Source organism: Ranitomeya imitator, chromosome 3 (genome assembly GCF_032444005.1).
Source record: "Ranitomeya imitator isolate aRanImi1 chromosome 3, aRanImi1.pri, whole genome shotgun sequence".
Classification (NCBI taxonomy): domain Eukaryota; kingdom Metazoa; phylum Chordata; class Amphibia; order Anura; family Dendrobatidae; genus Ranitomeya; species Ranitomeya imitator.
Window position 1 is genome coordinate 261,499,505 of NC_091284.1, and position 18,398 is coordinate 261,517,902.

Consider the following 18,398-nt stretch of genomic DNA (forward strand, 5'->3'; position numbering starts at 1 on the left):
GATACATCCTTGTCACAGGCATATGTGAGATTTGCGGTTCAGCTAAATTACAAGATTCTACATTTCCAGTACAATGTTCTTCCCTTCGGGATCTCCTCGACCCCAAGGGTTTTCTCCAGAGTCATGGCGGAAGCAGTATCTCATATCAGGAACCAAGACTCCGCCATAGTACCTTACCTAGACGGCCTTCTAATTATTGGTCCTTCCGCAGAAATTCTCAAACAGAGGGTTTCCAGAACTCTGAACATTCTACAACTCTTGGGTTGGGTACCCAATCTAAAGAAGTCTCAACTTCTTCCATCGAAAATGATAAGATTTTTGGGGGTCCTCTTGAACTCAGCAAACCAAAAATCTTTCTTACCAGAAGATCACCAGGAGAACTTGATATCCAAAGTTCTAGACTTCAAGAAACAAAGGTCCCCTCCTCTGCGGACAGCGATATCTCTTCTAGCGTCTATGACGGCCTGCTGCAGGCACACATTCTAGAAAACTGGAATAGAAATCCAAACTTCTTAAACAGAAGAATCTACACTCCAGGGAGAGTAAAAGCCTCCTTAACCTGGTGGGTGATCCAAACAAATCTTCTCAAAGGTGTGGACTGGATACAAACTCCCCTAGTGACAGTAACAACAGATGCCAGTCGAAGAGGCCGGGGTGCTGTTGTATTGCAAGTCCCATTCCAGGGTCACTGGAATCAAAAAGAAAGCTCCAATTCTTCCAACTTCAGAGAATTGATGGCGGTGGAGAAGGCCCTTCTAGCTGCAAGCAGTCTAATCGTAGGTCAACATGTCAGAGTATACTCGGACAACATAACGACTGTAGCCCATCTCAAACACCAGGGGAGTCCGAAATTCAACTACCTGAGAGTTGTATCAAGCAGAATTTTTTGCTGGGCAGAGAAACATCTCTCATCAGCAATACACCTCAAGGGGTCAGTAAATGTTCAAGCAGATCTCCTAAGTCGTCACGACTTTCAGCCAGGAGAATGGAGTCTGAAAACAGACGTTTTCAGGATGTTGACGAACAGATGGGGCCTTCCCGACATAGATCTGTTAGCTTCAAGCCGGAATGCACAGGTCGAGGCTTACTTCTCTCTAGACCCCAGAGACGGATCTCAGGGAGTGGACGCCTTTGCCCATACATGGAGGTTCCGGTTAGCATATGTGTTCACTCCAATACCATTGCTTGCGAAGACCCTCCGGAAGATCCGAGACGATCAGGTCCCGGCTATCCTGGTAGCTCCAGCATGGCCGAAGAGGAGCTGATACCACCTCATCATGGAATTACAAGTGGATGGTCCAGTCTTTCTACAAACATCAGACGATCTTCTTCAGGGTCCCTTTCATCACACGAACCCCCAAAAATTCAACCTGGCAGCCTGGCTGCTGAAGCCCAGGTGTTAAGAGCTAGAGGACTCTCGGAATCAGTGATCTCCACTTTACAAAAATCTAGGAAAACTGTCACAAACGCTATACATTACAAAATTTGGAAAAGGTTCTCCTTGTGGTGTCACCCTTGTAATCCTGACCCCTTTCACCCCAATATTTCTCAAATATTAGACTTTTTGCAAAAAGGGCTGGAATTGTGGTTAAAGCCGAGTACATTGAAGGTTCAAGTATCAGCCTTAAGTTCTGTCTTCGACCAAGACCTTGCAGGTCATCGTTGGATAAAAAGGTTTATGGTCTCCGCATCAAGACCGCATCCAAAACAACAAATCTTTGTACCATCATGGGACTTAAACATAGTCCTAAAAGGCCTTACGGCTCCTCCATTTGAGCCGTTATCTTCTTGTTCCTCACAGCTCCTGTCCTGCAAAGCAGCCTTCTTAAGATACCGTTACACTAAACGACTTTCCAACGATCACGACCAGCGATACGACCTGGCCGTGATCGTTGGTAAGTCGTTGTGTGGTCGCTGGGGAGCTGTCACACAGACAGCTCTCTCCAGCGACCAACGATCAGGGGAACGACTTCGGCATCGTTGAAACTGTCTTCAACGATGCCGAAGTCCCCCTGCAGCACCCGGGTAACCAGGGTAAACATCGGGTTACTAAGTGCAGGGCCTCGCTTAGTAACCAGATATTTACCCTGGTTACCACTGTAAAAGTTAAAAGAAAAAAGCAGTACATACTCACATTCTGATGTCTGTCACGTCCCCCGCCGTCAGCTTCCCGCACTGACTGTGTCAGCGCCGGCCGTAAAGCAGAGCACAGCGGTGACGTCACCGCTGTGCTCTGCTTTACGGCCGGCACTGACAGTCAGTGCAGGGAAGCTGACTGCGGGGGACGTGACAGACATCGGAATGTGAGTATGTACTGTTTTTTCTTTTAACTTTTACAATGGTAACCAGGGTAAATATCGGGTTACGAAGGCTGGTTTCACATTTGCGTTTTTTTTTTGTGTTTTTGCGCTAAAAAACGCATGCGTTTCCCCCCCTATAATTAACATTAAAAACGCATGCGCTTTTTTGCATGCGTTTTGACAACACATGCGTTTTTCTCTGCATGTGTTGTTGCTGAAATGCAACATGTAGTAATTTTAGCTGCGTTTTTTTGCCGCAAAAAAAAAAACAAACATATTGATGTCTATGTAAACGCATGCGTTTTTAAGCACATGCGTTTGCATGCGTTTTTGTAGAAAAACACAAGAAAACACACTGAAAAGCCACCCCCCAACCCTAACCCTAAGGGATCCTAACCCTAAGGGTTAGGGTTAGGATCCCTAGGGTTAGGGTCAGGGTTAGGATCCCTAAGGTTACTAGGGATCCTAACCCTAGGTATTTCTGTTTATAGTGGGTTTTCTAGTTGATTTTGATGATTGGCAGGTGTCACACACTTCTCATCATGCGTTTCAAAAACGCAAACGCAGGAAAAAACACATGTAAACGCGTCAAAACGCCGCGTTTATGTTAAAACATGCAAAAACGCATGCGCCTAAAAAACGCAGCGTTTAAACGCGTTTTTTCACCAAATGCGTTTGCGCTTAAAACGTGTTTTTAAACGCAAATGTGAAACCAGCCTAAGTGTGGCCCTGCGCTTAGTAACCAGATATTTACCCTGGTTACAAGTGAACACATCGCTGGATCGGCGTCACACACGCCGATCCAGCAATGACAGTGGGTGATCAGTGACCAAAAAAAGTTCCTGATCATTCTCCAACGATCTCCCAGCAGGGGCCTGATCGTTGGTCGCTGTCACACATAACGAGATCGTTAGCGGGATCGTTGCTACGTCACAAAAAGCGTGACGTTGCAACGATTTCGTTAACGAAATCGTTATGTGAAGGTACCTTTAGTTGCCATATCTACTGCGAGATGAGTGGGGGAAATACAAGCCCTTTCAATCAGAGAACCTTATCTCCGCATAAGGGACGATTCCATTGTGTTTCAACCTGATCCATGTTTTCTTCCAAAGGTGGTGTCAGAATTTCACCGATCACCGGACATAGTCCTCCCATCATTCTGTCACAAATCCGGAGGAACATAGATTCCATACTTTGGATGTACGTCGCATAGTCTTATACTATTTAGAAAAAACTAAATCTTTCAGAATTGACCAAAATCTCTTCGTTCATTTGTCTGGCCGGAACAAAGGCAAAAAAGTAGCGAAGAATACCATTGCCAACTGGATAAAAAAGGCCATAACTGAAGCATATTTAGTATCATATTATCTATCCCTAAAATCATATTCTTTATTAATAACCTGAACCTACATATTGGTTCACACCACAAACTTGACCAAAAATACAAAACAAATACTGTGCTCACACAAATACACTGAATTTAAAAATGGGGTGTACTAGGTATCCCTGGTGAGTACTAAACTCACACCTGCCTGGCTGCGGGGGTTGGCACCCTATAGGGGAAACGTTGTGGTGCCCCCACTCCACGGTGGCTGTCCCTAGGGGCCCTGTTAAGCCCTGTAGCCACTAGGGAGCTCCCACTACCCGCAGTCTAGGGAAACCACTGTAGGCTATACAGAGATATTCCTACACTAAAGGAATCCTAGATCCCCACTCATAAAAACTATAATGTATTAGGAACACAGAAGGCAAAACATTGGCGTGCTAGCGAGGGAGTTTTTTGGCACAATCATTCATAGGTCCATCACAATTTTGATGACGGCCTCTGTCTGTCATTGAATCCAAGTCGCTGATTGGTCGTGGCAAAACACCCACGACCATTGCCACGACCAATCAGCGACGGCCACAGTCTCTTTCCTCCCCGCAGTCAGTGCCCGCTCAGTACTCCCCTCCTGTCAGCCCTCACGCGGGGTTAATGCCAGCGTTACCGGAGCGCGGTGTAACGCACTCCGGTTACGCAGCTATTAACCCTGTGTGACCAACTTTTTACTATTGATGCTGCGTATCTAATGTTACAAATAAGAATAATAATTAAAAAAAAAGGTTATTCTCACCCTCCGACGTTGCGTCCTGTCCTCGGCAGTGCAAGCGGCAGGTTCCGGTGCTAAGGATGCTATGTGAGAAGGACCTGTCATGACGTCACGGTCATGTGACTGCGACGTCATCACAGGTCCTGCGCTCATACCAACCCTGGGACCGGAAGCTGCCGCGTGCACCGCACACAGGCGACAGGACTATAAGGCTATGTGCACACTTTGCAGATTCCACTGCGGATTTTTCCGCAGCGGAATTGCAAAATCCGCAGTGAAAACCCATCGCGGTTTTTACTGCGGATTTATCGCGGTTTTTACTGCGTTTTCTTCTGCGGATTTTCAACTGCAGTTTTCTATTGGAGCAGCTGAAAATCCGCAGAAAAGAAGTGACATGCTGCGGAATGTAATCCGCAGCGTTTCCGCGCGGATTTTTCTGCAGCATGTGCACAGCGTTTTTTGTTTCCCATAGGTTTACATTGAAATGTAAACTCATGGGAAACTGCTGCGGATCCGCAGCGGTCAAATCCGCTGCGGATCCGCAGCAAAATCCGCAAAGTGTGAATATAGCCTTAGGGGTCCTCGGAAGGTGAGTATATGTTTATTTTTTAACCTGTTACATACGTGGCTGGGCAATATACTACGTAGTTGGGCTATATACTACGTGACTGGCCAATATACTACGTGACTGGGCAGTATACTACGTGTCTGTGTTGTATACTACGTGGCTCTGTGCTGTAAACTACGTCGCTGTGCAATATACTACGTCGCTATGCAACATACTACGTCGCTGTGCAATATACTATGTCGCTGTGCAATATTCTACGTGGCTGGGCAATATTCTACGTGGCTGGGCAATATTCTACGTGGCTGGGCAATATTCTACGTGGCTGGGCAATATTCTACGTGGCAGGGCAATATTCTACGTGGCAGGGCAATATTCTACGTGGCAGGGCAATATTCTACGTGGCTGGGCAATATTCTACGTGGCTGGGCAATATACTACGTGGCTGGGCAATATACTACTTGGCTGGGCAATATACTACGTGGCTGGGCAATATACTACGTGGCTGGGCAATATACTACGTGGCTGGGCAATATACTACGTGGCTGGGCAATATACTACGTGGCTGGGCAATATACTACGTGGCTGGGCAATATACTACGTGGCTGGGCAATATATACGCAATATACTACGTGGCTGGGCAATATACTACGTGGCTGGGCAATATACTACGTGGCTGGGCAATTTACTACGTGGGCTGTGCAATTTACTACGTGGGCTGTGCAATATACTACGTGGACATGCATATTCTAGAATACCCGATGTGTTAGAATCGGGCCACCATCTAGTATGTAATAACAAAGGATAAAAAGCCTTAAATTAATAAATACAGAAAATGCTTGCTGTTTCATAATATAGTAATGAGGAACACGAGGGAAGAAAGCATGCACTGAAAAGAGAGGAATATGATAACAAAGAACATCATTGTAATTGATTGCAGTCGCAAAATGGACTTTACTTCCCACAGTGTGGGATGCCAAACCCCAACGCGCGTTTTGGCACAATGCCATCTGCGAAAGTATCCCTTTTTATCAGTCACCAACCAATCAAGAGTAATATCTGCCCACTTCATTGGTGACGAACAGAAAGGTAGAACAGAGACACGAGCCAAACCAGGCTTTAACCAATAATAAGCGGAGGTAGTCAATCAGATGACAAACAGCATGATGACCGGATTGGGGTGGGACATCACTGAACGCATCACGCCGCCGTAATTACTCAGTAAGCGTGTATGCACGGATAGGAAGTATAGGAGTGTGATGGATACTGATGTAAGATTGGACTGGGTTCTGATGGAAAATGACAGCAAATGGACATTGGTCTTAAGTCTGAAGCTGTGTTCTGTTTTTCTCAAGATCTTACTGAAGAAAAGAGATGGTAAATTAAAGTTGCTGAATGAATGAATGGGGACAGTTTGTACATGTTCAAGCATTCAATTCAATTGAAAAAGCATAAAAGGTGGAAGCCAGAACCTCTGTAGACACTCAAGGGCTCGGCTTGTTGCAGTACAAGTAGCAAGAAATATGTAGCATCACATGCCAGATACAGTGGGGCAAAAAAGTATTTAGTCAGTCAGCAATCGTGCAAGTTCCACCACTTAAAAAGATGAGAGGCGTCTGTAATTTACATCATAGGTAGAACTCAACTATGGGAGACAAACTGAGAAAAAAAATCCAGAAAATCACATTGTCTGTTTTTTTAACATTTTATTTGCATATTATGGTGGAAAATAAGTATTTGGTCAGAAACAAAATTTCATCTCAATACTTTGTAATATATCCTTTGTTGGCAATGACAGAGGTCAAATGTTTTCTGTAAGTCTTCACAAGGTTGCCACACACTGTTGTTGGTATGTTGGCCCATTCCTCCATGCAGATCTCCTCTAGAGCATTGATGTTTTTGGCTTTTCGCTTGGCAACACGGACTTTCAACTCCCTCCAAAGGTTTTCTATAGGGTTGAGATCTGGAGACTGGCTAGGCCACTCCAGGACCTTGAAATGCTTCTTACGAAGCCACTCCTTCGTTGCCCTGGCGGTGTGCTTTGGATCATTGTCATGTTGAAAGACCCAGCCACGTTTCATCTTCAATTCCCTTGCTGATGGAAGGAGGTTTGCACTCAAAATCTCACGATACATGGCCCCATTCATTCTTTCATGTACCCGGATCAGTCGTCCTGGCCCCTTTGCAGAGAAACAGCCCCAAAACATGATGTTTCCACCACCATGCTTTACAGTAGGTATGGTGTTTGATGGATGCAACTCAGTATTCTTTTTCCTCCAAACACGACAAGTTGTGTTTCTACCAAACAGTTCCAGTTTGGTTTCATCAGACCATAGGACATTCTCCCAAAACTCCTCTGGATCATCCAAATGCTCTCTAGCAAACTTCAGATGGGCCCGGACATGTACTGGCTTAAGCATTGGGACACGTCTGGCACTGCAGGATCTGAGTCCATGGTGGCGTAGTGTGTTACTTATGGTAGGCCTTGTTACATTGGTCCCAGCTCTCTGCAGTTCATTCACTAGGTCCCCCCGCGTGGTTCTGGGATTTTTGCTCACCGTTCTTGTGATCATTCTGACCCCACGGGGTGGGATTTTGCGTGGAGCCCCAGATCGAGGGAGATTATCAGTGGTCTTGTATGTCTTCCATTTTCTAATTATTGCTCCCACTGTTGATTTTTTTCACTCCAAGCTGGTTGGCTATTGCAGATTCAGTCTTCCCAGCCTGGTGCAGGGCTACAATTTTGTTTCTGGTGTCCTTTGACAGCTCTTTGGTCTTCACCATAGTGGAGTTTGGAGTCAGACTGTTTGAGGGTGTGCACAGGTGTCTTTTTATACTGATAACAAGTTTAAACAGGTGCCATTACTACAGGTAATGAGTGGAGGAAAGAGGAGACTCTTGAAGAAGTTACAGGTCTGTGAGAGCCAGAAATCTTGATTGTTTGTTTCTGACCAAATACTTATTTTCCACCATAATATGCAAATAAATTGTTAAAAAATACAGACAATGTGATTTTCTGGATTTTTATTTCTCAGTTTGTCTCCCATAGTTGAGGTCTACCTATGATGTAAATTACAGACGCCTCTCATCTTTTTAAGTGGTGGAACTTGCACTATTGCTGACTGACTAAATACTTTTTTGCCCCACTGTATTTGGATAAACAGTGGACTGTGTAGAGCATGCACCTGCTGGGAGCTAGGGATAGCTGGTATAATGTGGTGAGGGCTTGTCTTTGAGACATCCAATTTTATTTTTGATAACTTAATTATTCAAAAATGTTTCGCCTCCCTTCACTTTTTTGCGAAACATTTTTTGACAATTTTTTTTTTTTACTCACTCATACTACGATATATCTTGACATTGTGCATTTTAGCTTAACCACACAATCAGTTTTACTATCCTGTACGTTTAGGTGGAAGATACATGAAGCTTGTTTGCTGGCCTTGGGTTCAGTGAAGTCTATTCTTACTGAGGGTGTTCAGCGTGGAAGAGTTCAATTTGATATGCCTGGCTTTTTGACTGGAGTTATTCTCGCCGATCTCAACCTCTCAGGTATGTTTTATTGATTAGCTTGGAGTTTCCAGATCTGAAAGAGCAGCCTGAAATACAGGTCATGAGACAGTACAGACAGTGTGAGACACTTATTGCCTTAAATCATTTAGTTGGAGGATTTAGTTTTGGCCACTGGTGATTCTAGCACAGTCCAGTTCCTAATTGGGCGCTCCGTGTCAGCCCATGTAGAGTGATAGAAGCATTATTGGGTGGTGACTATTTGGGTATGTGCATACGTTCAGGATTTTTTTTTTTTTTTGCGTTTTTCACGATAAAAACGCATACATAGGCATCCTATCATTTAGAATGCATTCTGCAATTTTTGTGCACATGATGCGTTTTTTTCCGGAAAAAAAAGCAGCATGTTCATTAATTTTGCGGATTTTTTGCGTTTTTCCCGCTATTTAATGCATTGGGAAAAAGCGCACAAAAAACCTCATAAAAAAACGCATGCGAATTTCTGGCAGAAATGTCTGTTTTTTTGTCACGAAATTTTGGCAAGAAATCCTGAAAGTGTGCACATACCCTTACACTTGGTGAGTTGTCGCCAGCCTTTCATGACTACTCCTGGCTCAAAATGCCAATCTGTAATTACAGGCAATTACCATCTCCTAGACGTTTGTCATGGATTTTTTTTGTGATCAAATGTGTGGGCAAATTATAATTAAGTCCTTTCTTTCTAGAGTATCTGCTGAATGAGGAGATTTAAAGGGAACCTGTCATGTGAAAATATGCTATTAATATGCAGCTATGAGGTCAATCTTCTGGTTAATAGTTTTCTAAGCCTGAACACAACCCGTACTTAGACCCCCGACGCCGGGAGGAAATTAACTTGACTCCTCCTGGCATCATATTTGGCTTCCAGTCATGTGTGGTGTGGGTTCAGTCACTGCTCTGTGTATAGTTGGCGGCCAGCTTAATGCTGATCATGCTGTCAGTCAGTGCCAGGGGCGCAGTTTCAGCCATCGGGCTTTATACACAGAGCGATGACTGAACACGGGCGTAGGACACCCCGTGATCGGAAGCCGAATGCTGCCGGGAGGAATAAAGTTAACTTCCTCTTGACATGGGGGTCTAAATGCAAACACTGGGTAGATTCAGAACAGATTAACCCCATATCTATAAGCTACTAGTATTTTCATGTGACTGATTCCCTTTAAGGCCTTAGGTGACATGCTCTTGGCAGCACATGAATGATTTTTAATCTAACTAAACAATCATTTCACATGACGAGCAAGGATTTCTTGTTCTTGCTGTGCCTGTCTGTTTAGATATTCAATTATAATTGGGGAAATGAGCTTTCCTAGGAATGCTCATTCCCAATTTTTTACCAGTGTAATAAGGCTTTAAGCTTGCTTTACCTATTCTCGATTTTATACTTGCGTGTACATTCTATTTGTCTAGCTGTTCCAACAAATGGATGTACTGGTACGTCCAGGTAATAGTGTTGGTACAGGAGTTGTGCTCTGCTTAACTACACAGCTGAGCTACTGCCCAACATCCAGTACCATTCCTGGCTCTTCATCCCTCTTGATGTAACAGACACTAGCGTCCATAGGGGCTCTAATTGAGCAGCATTTTTAGCTTAAAAAATGTAAAAACTTTTTAACAAATGTAAGATACTTTGATAAATGTAAATTATTTTATTCTAAATTTACCACTGACAAAGTACATTGTGTGAAAAGCCACCTCAATAGTTGGGATATGTAGAAGCGCTGTTACCACATAGTGAGAATATGTGAGTGTAGCCCTAATATTAGGGCCTCGTGACTACAGAAAGTTGTAATAATGTAGCTCCAATCATTACCTATGGGATAAAAAAACAGTTTAAGGCTATGTGCACACTTTGCAGATTCCACTGCGGATTTTTCCGCAGCGGAATTGCAAAATCCGCAGTGAAAACCCATCGCGGTTTTTACTGCGGATTTATCGCGGTTTTTACTGCGTTTTCTTCTGCGGATTTTCAACTGCAGTTTTCTATTGGAGCAGCTGAAAATCCGCAGAAAAGAAGTGACATGCTGCGGAATGTAATCCGCAGCGTTTCCGCGCGGATTTTTCTGCAGCATGTGCACAGCGTTTTTTGTTTCCCATAGGTTTACATTGAAATGTAAACTCATGGGAAACTGCTGCGGATCCTCAGCGGTCAAATCCGCTGCGGATCCGCAGCAAAATCCGCAAAGTGTGAATATAGCCTAAAAAGCAACTTGCAACTTTTTCATTGTTTGCATCATGACTGCAGTGAGCGGCAAAGTAACATTCTAATGCTGTTTTTCTCCCAGTTTCCCCTTTCCTACTTGGGCGCTCTCTCTGGGCAGCAAGTCGATTCACAGCTGCCATGTCTCCAGATTTGATACAGCAGTTTCTCCAGGCTACAGTGAGTGGACTCCATGATAATCAGCCACCGTCCGTTCGCATTTCTGCTGTCAGAGCTATATGGGGGTGCGTTTCATTCTCCTTGTACCATTTGCAATAAGTTTTTTTGTAATTTTTTTATTTTTTTTTATTTAAAATTTGTTTCTTTTGTCAGGTATTGTGATCAGCTGAAGATCTCTGAAAGTACCCATGTTCTTCAGCCCTTTTTGCCCAGTGTGGTTGATGGACTTATACACCTTGCTGCTCAGTTCACGTCGGAAGTTTTGAATTTGGTAATGGAAACTCTGTGCATTGTCTGCAGTGTGGATCCAGTGTTCACAGCAAATGCTGAATCTAAGATCTGCCCTTTTACTATTGCCATCTTCCTCAAGTACAGCAATGGTAAGACTTGTGCCTTCTAGGAAGAAACCGTGACCTTTTGTGATGGTTTGTAAAGATAAATAGCTGAATATATAAGAAGAATGTTTTGTGTTTTTCTTTTGAAGATCCTGTTGTTGCATCTTTGGCTCAAGACATTTTTAAAGAATTGGCTCAGATAGAGGGTTGCCAGAATGCCATGCAAATGCGACTTATTCCAACTCTTGTCAGCATAATGCAGGCTCCTCCTGAGAAAATTCCAAGCGGTCTCTGCGCAGTATGTATTTTGTTGTATGCTGTTTGAAACTGTTTTTTTTTTATTGCAGAGCGCTGTCTGACACTAATATACACTGCTCAAAAAAATAAAGGGAACACTTAGAATATAACTCCAAGTAAATCAAACTTCTGTGAATTCAAACTGTCCACTTAGGAACCAACACTGTTTGACAATCAATTTCACATGCTGTTGTGCAAATGGAATAGACAACAGTTGGAAATTATTGGCAATTATCGAGACACACTCAATAAAGGAGTGGTTCTGCAGGTGGGGACCACAGACCACATCTCAATACCAATGCTTTCTGGGTGATATTTTGGTCACTTTTGAATGTTGGTTGTGCTTTCACACTCGTGGTAGCATGAGACCGACTCTCTACAACCCACACAAGTGGCTCAGGTAGTGCAGCTCATCCAGGATGGCACATCAATGCGAGCTGTGGCAAGAAGATTTGCTGTGTCTGTCAGCGTAGTGCCCCGAGGCTAGAGGCGCTACTAGGAGAAAGGCCAGTACACCAGGAGACATGGAGGGGGGCCGTAGGAGGGCAACAACCCAGCAGCAGGACTGCAACCTCAGCCTTTGTGCAAGGAGGAGCACTGCCAAAGCCCTGCCAAATGATCTCCAGCAGGCCACAAATGTGCATGTGTCTGCACAAACGGTTAGAAACTGACCCCATGAGGATGGTCTGAGTGCCCGACGTCCACAGATGGGTGTTGTGCTCACAGCTCAACACCATGCAGGATGGTTGGCAATTGTCACAGAACACCAGCATTGGCAAATTCGCCACTGGCACCCTGTGCTCTTCACAGATAAAAAAAAGGTTCACACTGACAGAGTCTGGAGATGCCATGGAGAGCGATCTGCTGCCTGCAACATCCTTCAGCATGACTGGTTTGGCAGTGGGTCAGTAATGGTGTGGGGTGGCATTTCTTTGGAGGGCCGCACAGCCCTCCATGTGCTCGCCAGAGGTAGCCTGACTGCCATTAGGTACCGAGATGAGATCCTCAGACCCCTTGTGAGACCATATGCTGGTGCGGTTGGCCCTGGGTTCCTCTTAATGCAGGACAATGCCAGACCTCGTGGCTGGAGTGTGTCAGCAGTTCCTGCAAGATGAAGGCATTGAAGCTATGGACTGGCCCGCCTGTTCCCCAGACCTGAATCTGATTTGAACAGATCTGGGACATCATGTCTTTCACCATCCACCAACGTCACATTGCACCACAGACTGTCCAGGAGTTGGCAGATGCTTTAAGGCTGGGTTCCCATTGCGTTATGGGTCCGCGTTTAACGGACAGCGTTGCACGGCGAAATTAACGCCGTGCAACGCGTCCGTTAACGCGCCCATTGAAGGCAATGGGAACGCGCTTCACTAGCGCGTGCCATGTTCGGCACGCGCTAGCGACGCGCCGGTGATTCCTGGCGCGCCGCGGATACTGCTTGCAGCGTCCGAGGCGCGCCCGCGGTCCATTCCCCGCTCTCGCAGATCGGGGATCTGCGAGAGCGGGGACGTTACCCCGACCGCAGCCCCATAGAAAACATTGCGTTAGCGCAATCCGCTAGCGCTAAACGGATTGCACTAACGCAATGTGACCCTAGCCTAATCCAGGTCTGGGAGGACATCTCTCAGGAGACCATCCGCCGCCTCATTAGGATCATGCCCAGGCATTGTAGGGAGGTCATAGAGGCACATGAAGTCCCCACACACTACCGAACATCATTTCCTTGTCTTGAGGCATTTCCACTGAAGTTGGATCAGCCTGTAACTTCATTTTCCACTTGGATTTTGAGCATCATTCCAACTCCAGACCTCCGTGGGATATTAGTTGTGATTTACGTTGATAATTTTTAGGTTTTATTGTTCTCAACACATTCCACTATGTAATAAATAAAGATTTACAATTGGAATATTGCATTCAGTGATATCTAGGATGTGAGATTTTAGTGTTCCCTTTATTTTTTTGAGCAGTGTACTTATGAGGACTACACTGGCCCTCCTGCTGCTGATTGACAGCTTTTCCTTAGGATATGTGCACACAACACATCTAACTGCTTCAGATTTTCCAAGATGGCCGTATAGATCAGACCACAGTGCTCAGACTCAAGAACTCCAGAGCGTGACCGATGCATAAAAATATATGAAACTGTCGTGTTGGGATCTGGAGACTTGCCAGCCAGTCCATGCATTGCGGTCCAATTTTCAAACTGTTAAAAGTGAACAGCTCATTAGGTATTTTCTGCCCTGAAGAGGATCTACACTTTACAATACAAATCAAGGGAAAAGCACTGAAGCGGACATCCGGGTGTCTTTTCCACTGAAATAACAACAAATAAAGACTTCATAAAAAAAAAGCCAAATTTTTCTGAAGGTGTCATTTGCACATACCCTTATTAGATAGGGAAAAACTGTGTGTGTCCGGAGAGCCGGGTGAGTTCCCATAAATATATTGCACATATTAAGTGCTGGTAGCTTTCTGGAACCTTTAAACAGTGGGTTTGTATTCAGGCTACACTGATTTAGCAAACTTCATGAAGTCAGCTGAACATTATAGCAGGCTACTAAAGGCTTCATTATGGGCGCAGTCAGATGGCAGTATATATCGGACCGCAGTGTACAGACTGGCCGGCGGCTCTCCAGACAGAGTTCATATATTTCTAAGCAGCTGTCACGCTCTGGAGAGCTCGAGGACCGCGGCCAATCTTAACACTGCGTTTCGATCCTTACGGCTGTATGACTGTGCCCTAATACAAAAAGTCAATATGGGAGCTCAGCTGAACTGATAGCCAAGCTCTTACAGCAACATCCAGGGTCGTTGCCAGCATCATTTTTGGATGATGAACCCTCTAAATGCTGTTGTCCATAGCATCTAGAAGGTTGATAGAGGGAGAGAGCTTCCTCTTTTTAACCCCACCAGCACCCCCATAGCACAGTTGTGTGATGCAGATAATTGCCATCACAACTGGAGGACAAACTATAATCTCTGGATCTGCTTATTATGGTGCCCTGCTCAACGGCTAAAACTGACAGGTCTAGCCAACATTTGGTATTTGAAGGTTATATCTGGGACTTTACCAAAAACCAAGTATCTTAAGTACTAACAGGCAGGCAATTATAACTTGCCTTCCTTTTATGCACAGTGCTGTTTTTCTCCTTCGCCTCATTGGGGGACACAGACCGTGGGTGTATGCTGCTGCCAATAGGAGGCTGACACTAAGTGATACAAAAAAAAGTGATCTCCCCTGCAGTATACACCCCCCTGCTGGCTCTCAGCTAACCAGTTCTTGCTTAGTGTCTGTAGGAGGCACATGGGTCTGTTTCAGACCCCAACGTTTTTATTTTATTGTTTACTTTTCTGTAAATTTTTATTTTTTAATTAACGGAGTGAAGGGGGCGACGGTTCCTTTCAAGATTCCGATCTCCCCCGAACCATGAACAGGCGAGCACGGCGAGTATTCCTCCCCGTACCCTCTCCTGCGACGTGGGAAGCCATGCCTGAGCTCACTTCAGGGGCGACGGTTCCTTTCATGGTCCCGATCTCCCCACACCAGCAGCAGGCGACCACATGGAGTGTCGCCTCCATGTATCCTCTCCTGGAGCCAGGCCTAATGCCGGACAACTGGCCCTGTCCACCCGGACTGAACTCTGTGGATGTACAGAGGCCCCTCTCTATGGCATCAGAGCAGCCCCCACTGTCCCACCACTGTGAAAGCGGATGGCACAAGGAGGCGGACGGTTCCTCTCCACCTCCCTAACAAACGGATGATGGATTGAGGCTTATCCCTGCACCATCCACGCTGCACAGAACAGCGCTGAAACCCACATCAGCGGCGGCTCCATGCCGGGACGCGCATCAATGGTGAGTGGATCCATCTTCAGAGGGATATCCACATGCTGACAGGCAGCCTCAGCCACTTCCCTGTGGCCCACCTCTCTGAGGTAACGCTCTGAATGGCTGCAAAAATTTAGTCCCCGGCTTCTGCCAATTTGTAGGCCGCATCCTGGAAGTCTTGCCTGGAATGACCCACTGGTGACGTCCGCCGGCTACAGAAATTTAGGCCCCGGCTTCGGCCGATTTGTAGGCCGCATCCTGGAAGTCCCGCCTGGAACGACCCACTGGTGACATCCGCCGGCTACAGAAATTTAGGCCCCGGCTTAGGCCTATTCAACATCGTGTCTGTGGCTCCGCCCCCCAAATTGGCGCTTCTCGCTCTCTGCGAGATTTTATCAACTCTGCAACTCCCGGTGGCCATCTTGGTCCACCCGACCAGCTCACACTGGGGTGACAGTATTTTTGCATTAAAGGGGCACATCGACTCTACATCAGTACCCGGGTAAGGAAGTACCTGGTCATAAAGGCACATGACCAGTATTCCCTGGTCTTAAAGGCATATGGCCAGTATTCCCTGGTCTTAAAGGCGCATGACCAGTATTCCCTGGTCTTAAAGGTGCATGACCAGTATTTCCTGGTCTTAAAGGCGCATGACCAGTATTCCCTGGTCTTAAAGGCGCGTGACCAGTATTCCCTGGTCTTAAAGGTGCATGACCAGTATTCTCTGGTCTTAAAGGCGCATGACCAGTATTCTCTGGTCTTAAAGGTGCATGACCAGTATTCTCTGGTCTTAAAGGCGCATGACCAGTATTCTCTGGTCTTAAAGGCGCATGACCAGTATTCTCTGGTCTTAAAGGTGCATGACAAGTATTCTCTGGTCTTAAAGGTGCATGACCAGTATTCTCTGGTCTTAAAGGTGCATGACCAGTATTCTCTGGTCTTAAAGGAGCATGACCAGTATTCCCTGGTCTTAAAGGCGCATGACCAGTATTCTCTGGTCTTAAAGGCGCATGACCAGTATTCCCTGGTCTTAAAGGCGCATGACCAGTATTCCCTGGTCTTAAAGGTGCATGACCAGTATTCTCTGGTCTTAAAGGCGCATGACCAGTATTCTCTGGTCTTAAAGGCGCATGACCAGTATTCTCTGGTCTTAAAGGTGCATGACCAGTATTCCCTGGTCTTAAAGGCGCATGACCAGTATTCCCTGGTCTTAAAGGTGCATGACCAGTATTCTCTGGTCTTAAAGGCGCATGACCAGTATTCTCTGGTCTTAAAGGTGCATGACCAGTATTCCCTGGTCTTAAAGGCGCATGACCAGTATTCCCTGGTCTTAAAGGCGCATGACCAGTATTCCCTGGTCTTAAAGGCGCATGACCAGTATTCTCTGGTCTTAAAGGCGCATGACCAGTATTCTCTGGTCTTAAAGGCGCATGACCAGTATTCTCTGGTCTTAAAGGCGCATGACCAGTATTCTCTGGTCTTAAAGGCGCATGACCAGTATTCTCTGGTCTTAAAGGCGCATGACCAGTATTCTCTGGTCTTAAAGGCGCATGACCAGTATTCTCTGGTCTTAAAGGCGCATGACCAGTATTCTCTGGTCTTAAAGGCGCATGACCAGTATTCTCTGGTCTTAAAGGCGCATGACCAGTATTCTCTGGTCTTAAAGGCGCATGACCAGTATTCTCTGGTCTTAAAGGCGCATGACCAGTATTCTCTGGTCTTAAAGGCGCATGACCAGTATTCTCTGGTCTTAAAGGCGCATGACCAGTATTCTCTGGTCTTAAAGGCGCATGACCAGTATTCTCTGGTCTTAAAGGCGCATGACCAGTATTCTCTGGTCTTAAAGGCGCATGACCAGTATTCTCTGGTCTTAAAGGCGCATGACCAGTATTCTCTGGTCTTAAAGGTGCATGACCAGTATTCTCTGGTCTTAAAGGTGCATGACCAGTATTCTCTGGTCTTAAAGGTGCATGACCAGTATTCTCTGGTCTTAAAGGTGCACGACCAGTATTCTCTGGTCTTAAAGGTGCACGACCAGTATTCCCTGGTCTTAAAGGTGCACGACCAGTATTCCCTGGTCTTAAAGGCGCATGACCAGTATTCTCTGGTCTTAAAGGTGCACGACCAGTATTCCCTGGTCTTAAAGGTGCACGACCAGTATTCCCTGGTCTTAAAGGTGCACGACCAGTATTCCCTGGTCTTAAAGGTGCACGACCAGTATTCCCTGGTCTTAAAGGTGCACGACCAGTATTCCCTGGTCTTAAAGGCGCATGACCAGTATTCCCCGGTCTTAAAGGCGCATGGCCAGTATTCCCTGGTCTTAAAGGCCCTTGATCAGTCCGAGGAGCCCTCCGCCGCCGACCCCAGCTTTATCCTCTAGTTCCCCTCAGTGGACTTCTTCACTGACCAATCCATGGTTCTCTGACCAAGAGATTGAATCCCTCTGTGTACCCTCTGTGTTTGGAGTGCTCGCAGGACCAATATACATGGTCCCTATCCTACATGGGAGCCGTCGGCTAGCAGGGGCCGCAAGTATTCTAGAAACGTGCAGGCATCTAGAAACATACAGGCATCTAGAAAACGGAAGTTTTTCGTTTCCTGCTCCCTCACCAATGATTTGATTACAACAAGGCTCTGAATATGGATTGGATATTGCCTGAGCTTGCCAGGGCTTCAGAGACTAAACTCCCTCGAGAGCATTTGCCATTCAATTTGGATAAGCGATTCACTGGACAGAAGCCTCTACGTGGGATGCCATGCCTGGCCTGTTTTTTAAGGGCGACGGGTCCTTTAAAGGGCACCGATCTCCCCACACTATCAACAGACAAGCACACGGAGTGTCATCTCCATGTTTCCTCTTCTGCATCCAGGCCTAACGCCAGACAACCTGTCCTGTCCACCTGGAGACCTGTACTCTGTGGAACATAGAGGCACCCTTTTTGGCGTACGAGCTCCCCCCTCTGCATCACCACTATTTAGTGGATGATGCAAGAAGGCGGACAATTCCTCTCCACTTCCCTGTTAAGAGGTTGATGGATCGAGGGTTCCTAATTTTTA

The 18,398-nt window shown here is 45.9% G+C and overlaps 1 protein-coding gene across 1 annotated transcript in view; it reads left to right on the plus strand.

Annotated features, from left to right (window-relative positions):
- Positions 1–18,398, plus strand: part of IPO9 (importin 9) — a 118,817-nt gene that overhangs the window by 37,958 nt on the left and 62,461 nt on the right. Inside the window, exons 13-16 of the mRNA XM_069756416.1 lie at positions 8,368–8,507; positions 10,787–10,946; positions 11,035–11,261; positions 11,366–11,514. Of these exons, the coding sequence (XP_069612517.1) occupies positions 8,368–8,507; positions 10,787–10,946; positions 11,035–11,261; positions 11,366–11,514 (676 nt within the window). The remainder of the gene's footprint in view (positions 1–8,367; positions 8,508–10,786; positions 10,947–11,034; positions 11,262–11,365; positions 11,515–18,398) is intronic.